Source organism: Pristiophorus japonicus, chromosome 2 (assembly GCF_044704955.1).
Source record: "Pristiophorus japonicus isolate sPriJap1 chromosome 2, sPriJap1.hap1, whole genome shotgun sequence".
NCBI lineage: Eukaryota > Metazoa > Chordata > Chondrichthyes > Pristiophoridae > Pristiophorus > Pristiophorus japonicus.
This window is the reverse complement of record NC_091978.1, coordinates 175,355,493-175,368,082: the sequence shown is the minus strand read 5'-3', so window position 1 is coordinate 175,368,082 and position 12,590 is coordinate 175,355,493. Positions and strand designations below refer to the sequence as shown.

Sequence of the window (12,590 nt, the reverse complement as noted above, 5' to 3'; positions counted from 1 at the left end):
AGAAGAAATGCGGGGTTTGCGCAATAAAGTTACAGCAGTTATCATGGGTGACTAATCTACATATTGATTGGGCTAACCAAACTGGTAGCAATGCGGTTGAGGATTTCCTGGAGTGTATTCGGGATGATTTTCTAGACCAATATGTCGATGAACCAACTAAAGAGCTAGCCATCCTAGACTGGGTGATGTGTAATGAGAAGGGACTAATTGGCAATCTTATTGTGCGAGGCCCCTTGGGGAAGAGTGACCATAATATGGTAGAATTCTTTATTAAGATGGAGAGTGACACAGTTAATTCAGAAACAATGGTCCTGAACTTAAGGAAAGGTAACTTCAACAGTATGAGGCGTCAATTGGATAAAATAGACTGGCAAATGATACTTAAAGGGTTGACGGTGGATAGGCAATGGCAAACATTTATATATCACATGGATGAACTTCAACAATTGTACATCCCTGTCTGGAGTAAAAATAAAACGGGGAAGGTGGCTCAACCGTGGCTAACAAGGGAAATTAAGGATAGTGTTAAATCCACGGAAGAGGCATATAAATTGGCCAGAAAAAGCAGCAAACCTGAGGACTGGGAGAAATTTAGAATTCAGCAGAGGAGGACAAAGGGTTTAATTAAGAGGTAGAAAATAGAATACAAGAGGAAGCTTGCCGGGAACATAAAAACTGACTGCAAAAGCTTCTATAGATGTGTGAAGAGAAAAAGATTACTGAAGACAAACGTAGGTCCCTTGCAGTCGGATTCAGGTGAATTTATAATGGGGAACAAATATTTTTGTTCTGACTTCACAAAGGAAGACACAAATAACCTTCCGGATGTACTAGGGGACCGAGGGTCTAGTGAGAAGCAGGAACTGAAGGATATCCTTATTAGGCGGGAAATTGTGTTAGGGAAATTGATGGGATTGAAGGCCAATAAATCCCCAGGGCCTGATAGTCTACATCCCAGAGTACTTAAGGAAGTGGCCCTAGAAATAGTGGATGCATTGGTGATCATTTTATCGACTCTGAATCAGTTCCTATGGACTGGAGGGCAGCTAATGGAACACCACTTTTTTTTAAAAAGGGAGAAAGAAAACAGGTAATTATAGACCGGTTAGCCTGACATCAGTAGTGGGGAAAATGTTGGAATCAATCATTAAGGATGAAATAGCAGCGCATTTGGAAAGCAGTGACAGGATCGGTCCAAGTCAGCATGGATTTATGAAAGGGAAATCATGCTCATCTAATCTTCTGGAATTTTTGAGGGTGTAACTAGCAGAGTGGACAAGGGAAAACAAGTGGATGTGGTGTATTTGGACTTTCAAAAGGCTTTTGACAAGGTCCCACACAAGAGATTGGTGTGCAAAATCAAAGCACATGGTATTGGGGTTAATGTACTGACATGGATAGAAAACTGGTTGGCAGACAGGAAGCAGAGAGTCGGGATAAACGGGTCCTTTTCAGAATGGCAGGCAGTGACTAGTGGAGTGCCGCAGGGCTCAGTGCTGGGACCCCAGCTCTTTACAATATACATCAATGATTTAGATGAAGGAATTGAGTGTAGTATCTCCAAGTTTGCAGATGACACTAAGCTGGGTGGCGGTGTGAGCTGTGAGGAGGACGCCAAGAGGCTGCAGGGTGACTTGGACAGGTTAGGTGCGTGGGCAAATGCATGGCAGATGCAGTATAATGTGGATAAATGTGAGGTTATCCACTTTGGGGGCAAAAACACAAAGGCAGATTAGGAAAAGGGGAGGTGCAACAAGACCTCGGTGTAATGGTTCATCAGTCATTGAAAGTTAGCATGCAGGTACAGCAGGCGGTGAAGGCGGCAAATGGTATGTTGTCCTTCATAGCTAGGGGATTTGAGTATAGGAGCAGGGAGGTCTTACTGCAGTTGTACAGGGCCTTGGTGAAACCTCACCTGGAATAGTGTGTTCAGTTTTGGTCTCCTAATCTGAGGAAGGATGCTCTTGCTATTGAGGGAGTGCAGTGAAGGTTCAATAGACTGATTCCAGGGGTGGCTGGACTGACATGAGGAGAGACTGGATCAACTGGGCCTTTATACGCTGGAGTTTAGAAGGAGAGCGGATCTCATAGAAACTTATAAGATTCTAACGGGACTGGACAAGTTAGATGTGGGAAGAATGTTCCCGATGTTGGGAAAGTCCAGAATCAGGGGACACAGTCTAAGGATAAGGGGTAGGCCATTTAGGACTGAGATGAAGAAAAACTTCTTCACTCAGAGTTGTTAACCTGTGGAATTTCCTCCTGCAGAGAGTTTTTGAATATATCCAATGAACTGGCATCAAGAGGGAGTTAGATATGGCCCTTACGGCTAAAGGGATCAAGGGGTATGGAGAGAAAGCAGGAAAGAGATACTGAGGCGAATGATCAGCTATGATCTTATTGAATGGTCGTGCAGGCTCAAAGGGCCGAATGGCCTACTCCTGCACCTATTTTCTATGTTTCTTATACCTCCATTCCGTCCGCAGGCGTGACCCCGAGCTTCCGGTTGCCAGTCATTTTAATTTTCTGTCCCACCTTGGCCTCCTACACTGTTCCAATGAAGCTCAACGGAAACTCAAGAAACAGCATCTCATCTTTCTATTAGGCACTTTACAGCCTTCCGGACTCAACACGGAGTTCAACAATTAGAGCATAACCACTGATCCCATTTATTTCCCCAAACAGCAGGTGCATGTAATGCTTCTCCTGTTACCCTTTACAGCTCCTCTCGACCCATCTTTTGTTTCTTTACTTATCCCATTACCACCTCTTTTTGCCTTGCACCATCATCCCTCTTGTCATTTAATCACTCTTGCCTTCCAACCCATCACAGACCTTCCCTTTTGTTACTTCCTCTCCTCCCACCCTTGCCCCACCTCCGTACTTGCTTAAAACCTGTTACATCTGTCATTTTTACCAGTCAGACAAAAGGTCAGTGACCTGAAACATTAACTGTTTCTTTCTCCACAGATGCTGCCTGACCTGCTGAGTATTTACATCATTTTCGGTTTTCATTTCCGATTTCCAGCATCCGCAGTATTTTGCTTTGGGAATCTGTTCATCCACACCCTTCTGCATCTTTACATTGAGCGTATACTCCTATTCCTTGTTTTTCCTCCCAAAAGTTCTTACCTCACCCTTCTCCGCATTAAATTGCACCTGCTATCTTTCCATTCCGCTAACCTGTTTGTGTCTCTCTGAAGTTGTTTTTTTTTTTAAACTTAACAGATTTGCCAAAACTTTGCCCTACTTTTGGGTCTTCAACAAATTCCATCATCATGCTGCCATTGCCCAAGTTCAAATCATCTGTATATACCAAAAACAAAAGTGTACCCTGGGAATCTAACCATTCCCCAGACCAAACAACACCCATTAACCCCAACATTTTACTTCATACCAGTCAACTAAATTGTGTCCAGGCTGCTAGCGTTCCTTTTACATGGCTTCAATATTGTGAAGCACTAAAGACTTATTGTACTGAGCCTCAAATGGTTGGGGTAAAAATGTACTTGGGAAACAATCAGCCAAAAGTTGATTAAGATGTTTTATTGCCTCACTTCCAGAGTGGATGAAGGGATTCCAGTGGCACTGGGATACAGGCAAACTTAAAAAAAAAGGTTTTGTTTAAATTTCAGAACATTTTAAATTTGGTATATTATTCAGAAGTTAGAAAACAATGAACAGGGGAAAAAGTAATTGGGAAAGCAGAGTTAAAGTATTTAAAACTCAACACCAAAGAAATAAAGCCACTCTTGGCATCTAACTAGCATTACCCCAGTATTAGAGTCTACTGCAGTATAATTCAAAAAAACTGATTGACCTTGGCAGCCTGGAGCTGCCAGCAAATTAAGGGTTAAACAATCTTAGGGCTTAACCTTGGGGCCTCTGGAAAGTGTATGTACCACATTTTTAAAACGTGCATTTACCAGAGTGTTCTGCTGTTTGTTCATCTGCCGTTTTTCTAGGTTCAGCCTTTACAACCAAGGATAAAGACAGTTCCTGGCCTTCAGAATCAGTGCGTGCCTGAAAAGGATTGAAGTAAAGTTAATTGTTGAAGAAATAAATCAAGGAGGGGGCCTATAATGGCTTTAATTATGGTACTGGTTTGAAAAAAAAACTGCTCCTACAATCCAATAAATTAAAAAGTTCCCAAAATTTTGAGGACATGGCTCCATCTTCAAGTTTCACACCACCTCTCCTGAATGTGTATATTCCTTGGTGAGCGATGTTCTACTTGCACGAGCCTTTGTGGACAGCATCACAGCCAAGCACATGACACCACACACTAGCACCTCCCTATCAGGAATTCCTGGAGTGTTCTGCAGTAGGAATCTGGACTTTTCTTTCTACCCCAGAGCCACTGTAGCTGACTAGTAAGAGTCAGCATTGGTAGAGCAGTAGCACTCTTGACTCAATCAGAAACTCGTGAGTTCAAGCCTCACTCCAGGACACTAGTGCATAATCTAGGTTGACAGTTCAGTGCAATGCTGATGGAGTACTGCATTACTGGAGGTGCGGCCTTTCAGAGGAGTTGTTAAACCTGCATTCAGGTGAATACAAACAATTCCGGTGCAGACTCAATGGGCTGACTTGCCGCCTTCTGTGCTGTTCTATCATGATTCTGAGAAGAGCAGGGGAGTTCTCCTGGAGACCTGGCTAATAATTTATCTTGCCATTTGTGGAACATTGTTGTGCACAAATTGGCTGCTGCATTTATTAATTGGCTGCAAGGTCTTCAGCAGGTCCTGAGGATGTGAAATATATTATACACATGCAAGTTCTTCCTCTCATAACCCTATCGTTACCCCAATTGAGTTTATCTACTTCAGCAGACTAAGAATCGAACATGGGACATTCTTGTCTGTATGACTCAGTCCTACAGTGTGCCTTTAACCACAAGTCCTTACTCTTTTTTACTACAGGTCCAGAAAGAAACCTGCTCACAGGTTACCATTGTGTCTACTGAAATGTTTCCCTGGAAAGTCAATCTAAGTAGCTAAGCGTGATCATCACTCTCCTGTTTCTTGCCTCCAACTGTGTAGCAAAGCATCCAAGCCTGTGCTGAATACTTCGAGGGGCAAGTCTTTGATAAAACCTGATTAGTCACTGTTAGTCATCCAGAGTCAGTGTCAAAGTCTTTCTGCAGATGATGTGTCTGAAAAATCATTACTTTGTGTGTATAGAGCTCCAAGGCCTTCTGGTGTTGCAACCAGATTGTTTATTTCATTTGGCAGAGTTGTATTCACTACATGGCTGCTTGGGATGAGACCCACGAATGCCCAGCTGTTGGAATAAATAATTTTCCCTATACACATAGTGTGGAGGCCATTCAATTCTCTGGGCTGATCAGGGACAAGAGCTCAAAGAGGTCTGCTTTGGAGTTTAGATTCTCTAAGACAGAATTAACAAGTAAATTGATAAATATGATCCAAAACTGGTCAGTGCAGCTCAGGCCTGAAAAGCACAGGCTTCTTTAGCCTTTTTTCCTATTCATTTATATTTTTGAAGAAACTATATCCATTCCTTCCTTCCACATGGATAATAGTGCTGCATTGAAATACATTCCTTGCATAAAAGAAATATTAAAACACCACTTTTTGCTACTAGCTGCAATTAAAACATTTTCAAATTAAATATCACAATGAAATACAAAGTAGGTTTAGTTTAAAATGGTAGATCTTTATTTCAGAAGTTACCTTTTTGCTTTTTGGCAGTTCATCCAACATGGCCAATGTTCTAGCAAATTCCTCATCCTCATGGAGCTGCCTCTCAAGCTGAAAAAGGTCAGAAAACAGAACATGGTTAAAAAGAAACTGGACAAAAATCCATAAGCATTACATACAAAGTCTTTGGATTATTCCCCAGATAACAAGTGAGCAAACAAAAGTACCAACACGTAATAGGTGTCTCAATCAACTTGGCCACAATGATTTGCAAAGGGCAAACCTGCAAACAAAGGCTATATGAGGAAAGTGGCACAATCCCAAGAGAAAATGGGTGCAGTCAGATCAACAATCCCCATCAGACACCAATTGATTGGAGGAGAATGGAGACCTCACCTAACATGAACATGGATGAGAATGGCTATGCCAGATCAAGCCCAACAAGAGAGGGGGTGGTTCTGGACTTGTTTTGGGGAATGAAGAGGGACAGGTGGAAGGGGTATCAGTGGGAGAGCATTTTGGTGCTAGTGATCATAATTCAGTAAGATTTAGGGTAGTTATGGAAAAGGACAAAGGTGGACCAGGAATAAAAGTTCTCAATTTGTGGTAAAGCCAATTTTGCTGAGCTGAGATGGGATTTGGCCAAAGTGGACTGCAAACAGCTACTTGATGATAAATCAGTGACAGAGCACTGGGAGGCATTCAAGGAGATCATGAGGGTACAGAGCAAGTATGTTCCCTTAAAAAAAAAGCGGGGCTAACAAATCTAGAGCCTCCTGGATGTCAAGGGACATACAAGGCAAGAAAGAAAAAAAGGGAAGCTTGTGACAGATACAGAGAACTCAATGCTGCAAAGACTCTAGAGTACAAGATGTGCATGGGTGCAATTAAAAAAGATATCAGGAAAGCAAAGAGTGCATGAAAGAATGTTGGCAAGTAAAATCAGGGAAAACCCAAAGATGATTTATAAATACATTAAGAGCAAGAGGATAACTAGAGAAAGCATGGGGGCTATTAGAGACCATAAAGGGAAATGTGTGTCTGGAGGCAGAAGACGTGGGTATGATTCTTAATGAATACTTTGCATCTTTCACAAAAGAGAGGGGCGATGCAGACTTTGCAATGAGGGAGGAGTGTGAAATATTAGAGGAGATAAACATAGGGAGAGAGGAAGTATTAAGGGACTTAGCAGCTCTGAAAGTAGATAAATCCCCAGGCCACGATGAAATGTATCCCACGCTGTTAAAAGAGGCAAAAGAGGAAATAACAGAGGCTCTGACCATCATTTTCCAATCCTCTCTGGCTACAGGTGTGGTGCCAGAAGACTGCTAATGTTGCATCTTTGTTTAAAAAGGGAGAAAGGGATAGACTGAGTAATTATAGGGCGATCAGCCTAACCTCAGTGCTATGAAAAATATTGGAAAAAACCCTGAGGGACAGGATAAATCTTCATTTGAAAAGACATGGATCAATCAAGACAGTCAGCATGGATTTGTTAAGGGAAGGACGTGTCTGACTAACCAAATGGAGTTTTTTTGAGTAGGTAACCAAGTGGGTCAATGAGGGCAGTGCGTATGATGTAGTGTATATGGATTTTATCAAAGCTTCTGATAAGGTCCCACATGGCAGACTGGTTACGAAAATAAAAGTCCATGGGATCCAGGGCAAAGTGGCAAGTTGGATCCAAAATTGTGTCAGAGGCAGGAAGCAAAGGGTAATGGTTGATGGGTGTTTTTGTGACTGGAAGGCTGTATGACACTGAAACGTGTAGAGGAGCAAAGTAGTACAGGGTCCACAGATCTCTAAAGGCAGGGCTCAGTACTGGTTCCCTTGCTGTTTGTGGTACAGCATATGTCAATGACTGGACTTGAATGTTGGGGGTATGATTAAGTAGTTTGCAGATGACACTAAAATAGGCTGTGTGGTTGATAATGAAGAAGAAAGCTGCAGACTGCAGGACGATATCAATGTACTGGTCAGGTGGGTGGAACAGTGGTAAATGGAATTCAAGTGTGAGATAATGCATTTGGGGAGGTCTAACAAGGCAAGAGAATACACATTAAATGGTATGACACTGAAACGTGTAGAGGAGCAAAGTAGTACAGGGTCCACAGATCTCTAAAGGCAGGGCTCAGTACTGGTTCCCTTGCTGTTTGTGGTACAGCATATGTCAATGACTGGACTTGAATGTTGGGGGTATGATTAAGTAGTTTGCAGATGACACTAAAATAGGCTGTGTGGTTGATAATGAAGAAGAAAGCTGCAGACTGCAGGACGATATCAATGTACTGGTCAGGTGGGTGGAACAGTGGTAAATGGAATTCAAGTGTGAGATAATGCATTTGGGGAGGTCTAACAAGGCAAGAGAATACACATTAAATGGTATGACACTGAAACGTGTAGAGGAGCAAAGTAGTACAGGGTCCACAGATTCCTAAAGGTAGCAAGCCAGGTAGATAAGGTGGTTAAGACGGCATATGGCATACTTGCCTTGATAAGTCGAGGTATGGAATACAAGAGCAAGGAGATTATGATTGAACTGTATAAAACACTGGTTAGGCCGCAGCTGCAATACTGTGTGCAGTTCTGGTCACCGCATTACAGGAAAGATGTGATTGCATTGGAGAGGGTACAGAGGAGATTTACAAGAATGATGCCTGGACTGGAGAATTTTGGCTATGAGGAAAGCTGGATCTGTTTTCTTTGGAACAGAGGAGGCTGAGGTGAGAACTTAGAGGTGTATAAAATGGAGGTGTCTGGATAGAGTGGATAAGGAGGACCTGTTTCCCTTGGCAGAGGGGGCAACAACCAGGGGGGATAGATTTAAAGTAATCGGGGGGCGGTTTAAAGGAGATATGAGGGAAAATTTCTTCACCCAGAAGGTGGTGGGGGTCTGGAACTCATGACCTGAAAGGGTGGTAGAGGCAGAAACCCTCACATTTAAAAAATACTTGGATGTGCACTTAAATGCCGTAACCTACAAGACTACAAAGAGTTGGAAAGTGGGATTAGGCTGGATAGCTCTTGGTCGACCGACACTGACATGAGGAGCCGAAATGGCCCCCATCTGTGCTGTAAATTTCTATGATTCTATGAAAACAAGTTGGGCTAGCACACGTACTCACTTTCTATGCAGTAAGTATAAAACATTCACTGATGCTTATGTTTACTGTTCAGATTAAATAAAAGTGGATTAATTCTAGAAGAGACATTGCATTAAAAAAAACTGCATCTTCCCTTCAAATGCATAATAAGTCTTTCAGGTTCTGTTACCTCTGCATCATCATCAAGCTGCAGCTGTCGGGCTAGTTCCTCATCATCTACTGTGGAATCAGCGCTGCCTGTAGGCTAAGATCACAGGAACAAAGTTAACCCATTTTATCTTTCCCTCCAATTTTCTTCCCCATCTCAGGTTGTTGACTCCCTTACTGGTGTATTGTTCCACCAACAGCTTCACCCTTCACTTCCTCACCAAGTGGCCAACCATGCATGAGCCTTAGTAGCGCACATCATCTGGCTATTCAAATGCATAGGGCATCACAGCAGACCCAGTCTTGTCCTCACACACATACACTTTCAGCGAGAAATGCTGCATAGCAATCAGGAGTTGGAACCACTACCAATTTTGCTTTCCCTAATCCAAGGGTGTTAGTCAATTGCTGTTCCTCTACTGTTGCCTCAGCTGAGATCAGCTACTCCATACAGGCCAGGCCTTGAACCTGGAACATTCCTGGTTTGACCAGCTCAGTGGCAGCGACTTTATCTCTAACCACTTTTTTAAAAAATTGTTTTAACTCCTCTAATGAACAAATGGATAACGAGATCAGCAAATGTATTACTAAGTATACAAATAAGGTGGCCCCAGGTTCAATTCCCAGTCTCTGCTGAGCTAGCTGACTTCCACCTGGAAAAAAAAAGTAAACTCCACTTTAGCATTCCAGAGGGATACATCAATTACCTCAACCTTGGCACAACTGCTAAATATGTATGGGGCTAGGGTTCGCAGATTTGGGGGGTGGTTTGGGGTGAGTGAGTGAAGCCTGGGGGTTGCAGGTTTAGGAGGGTCGGGGGTGAGTGAGGTTCAATACCCAATCAGTTCTGCATTGGTCGAGTTCAGATGGTGTGTTATTATTGTCCTCAGAATCCCACTGCTTGAAAAAGGAACAAAACCCACAGCGAAACAACCCTCTTCCAGTTGAGATGGCTTCCACAGCCAAATAGGTCACTAATTAGCGGGACTCGGTGCGAGTTGGGACACAGGCTGCCGAGTTTTGGATAAGCTCCAGTTTACAGAGGGTGGAAGGAAGGGTGGAGAGGGTTGGAATAATGGAGTTTGGAGATAACAGAGGCATGGAGGAGAGATTCAGCAGCAGGTGGGCAGAGGCGGTTTAAGTAGCTCATAAACATACTTCACAGCTGAGTGTCTGGGTCAGTGACCCCTCTACACCATTGAGCGAGTGTGCAAAAGATAAAGTGCGTATATTGGCATCATTCCTGTTGACAGTAAAATGTGGGGTAGGAGGGATTTAACAGCCTAGCTTAATACAGCAACAACAACTTGTATTTATATAGCGCTGTTAATGTAATTAAACATTCCAAAGCGCTACACAGCATTATAACTTAAAATTTGATATCGGGCCACAGCTGTAGTGGCCATTTGGTCCCTCGAGCCTGCTCTGACATTCAACAAGGTCATGGCTGATCCTCTATCTCATAGCAGCGCATTTGGAAAGAGGTGACATAATAGGTCCAAGTCAGCATGGATTTGTGAAAGGGAAATCATGCTTGACAAATCTTCGGGAATTTTTTGAGGATGTTTCCAGTAGAGTGGACAAGGGAGAACCAGTTGATGTGGTATATTTGGACTTTCAGAAGGCTTTCGACAAGATCCCACACAAAAGATTAATGTGCAAAGTTAAAGCACATGGGATTGGGGGGGGGGGGGGGGTAAGTGTGCTGACGTGGATTGAGAACTGGTTGGCAGACAGGAAGCAAAGAGTAGGAGTAAATGGGTACTTTTCAGAATGGCAGGCAGTGACTAGTAGGGTACCGCAAGGTTCTGTGCTGGGGCCCCAGCTGTTTACATTCTACATTAATGATTTAGACGAGGGGATTAGATGTAGTATTTCCAAATTTGCGGATGACACTAAGTTGGGTGGCAGTGTGAGCTGCGAGGAGGATGCTATGAGGCTGCAGAGTGACTTGGATAGGTTAGGTGAGTGGGCAAATGCATGGCAGATGAAGTATAATGTGGATAAATGTGAGGTTATCCACTTTGGTGGTAAAAACAGAGAGACAGACTATTATCTGAATGGTGACAGATTAGGAAAAGGGGAGGTGCAACGAGACCTGGGTGTCATGGTACATCAGTCATTGAAGGTTGGCATGCAGGTACAGCAGGCGGTTAAGAAAGCAAATGGCATGTTGGCCTTCATAGCGAGGGGATTTGAGTACAGGGGCAGGGAAGTGTTGCTACAGTTGTACAGGGCCTTGGTGAGGCCACACCTGGAGTATTGTGTACAGTTTTGGTCTCCTAACTTGAGGAAGGACGTTCTTGCTATTGGGGGAGTGCAGCGAAGGTTTACCAGACTGATTCCTGGGATGGCGGGATTGACATATCAAGAAAGACTGGATCAACTGGGCTTATATTCACTGGAGTTCAGAGAAATGAGAGGGGATCTCATAGAAACGTTTAAAATTCTGATGAGTTTAGACAGGTTAGATGCAGGAAGAATGTTCCCAATGTTGGGGAGGTCCGGAACCAGGGTCACGGTCTAGGGATGGGGTGTGGGCCATTTGGGACCGGGATGGGGAGAAACTTCTTCACCCGGAGGGTGGTGAACCTGTGGAGTTCTCTGCCACAGAGGGTTGTTGGGGCCGGGTCACTGAATATATTCGAAAAGGAGTTAGATGTAGTCCTTACTACTCGGGGGATCAAGGGGTATGGCGAGAAAGCAGGAATGGGGTACTGAAGTTGCATGTTCAGCCTTGAACTCATTGAATGGCGGTGCAGGCTCGAAGGGCAGAATGGCCTACTCCTGCACCTATTTTCTATGTTTCTACGTAATACTCACTATCTAAACTCATGCAGAATGACTCCCACAAAAGGAAAAAAGAGGGGTAGGGAAGGGAAAGACAGATCTAAAGTTCATGGTCATCCAATATCACTGATTTCGCAAAAGTAAACAAATGCAAGAGGGGAGAAGAAAAGTGAAAAGTCTAATAATTATGGATGGTCCCTTTTAACAAGGTAATAATCTTGTGATTTTAGACAAAAGCAAAATACTAAAAATGCTGGAAATCTGATTTTTTTAAAATCACAAAATGCTGGAAATACTCAGGTCAGGCAGCATCTCTGGAGAGAGAAACAGATAATGGTTCAGGTTGATAACCTTTCATCAGTACTGGAAAAAGTTAAGAGTTGTACCAGGTTTTAAGCAAGTGTAGGGGTAGGGAAAGGTGGGGGAGGGGGAAGAACTAAATAGATCTGTGATAGGGTGAAAAGCAGGAGAGATTAAATGTCAAAAGGAATGATGGTGCAAGGCAAAGGAGATGATAATGGGACAAGTAAAGAAACAAAAAGATGGGTCTTGAGTAGATGTAAATGGCAATACCAGAATCATCAACAGTTGCCGTCCAAAAAAAAAGGGGGGCAGAGGTTATGATCTGAAATTGTTGAACTCAATGTTGAGTTCAGAAGGCTGTAAAGTGCCCAATAGAAAGACGAGGTGCTGTGACTCGAGCTTGCATTGCGCTTCGTTGGAACAGCAAAGGACACCGAGGGCAGAGGTCAGAGTGGGAGTGGAGCAGAGAATTAAAGTGACAGGCGACCGGAAACTCGAGGTCACACCTGCAGACTGGGAGGTGTTCCACAAAGCGGTCACCCAATCTGCATTCAGTCTCCCCAATGTAGAGGAGACCGCATTG

General features: G+C 43.4%; 1 protein-coding gene across 3 annotated transcripts in view; it reads right to left on the bottom strand.

Moving 5' to 3' along the window:
* The window catches only part of rfc1 (replication factor C (activator 1) 1), a 90,524-nt gene that overhangs the window by 41,155 nt on the left and 36,779 nt on the right, over nt 1-12,590 (bottom strand). For all 3 annotated transcript variants that reach the window (XM_070870432.1, XM_070870438.1, XM_070870433.1), the window contains 3 exons: nt 8,937-9,011; nt 5,697-5,774; nt 3,927-4,023 (listed from right to left, as the gene is read on the bottom strand). In XM_070870432.1, the coding sequence (XP_070726533.1) occupies nt 3,927-4,023; nt 5,697-5,774; nt 8,937-9,011 (250 nt within the window). The remainder of the gene's footprint in view (nt 1-3,926; nt 4,024-5,696; nt 5,775-8,936; nt 9,012-12,590) is intronic.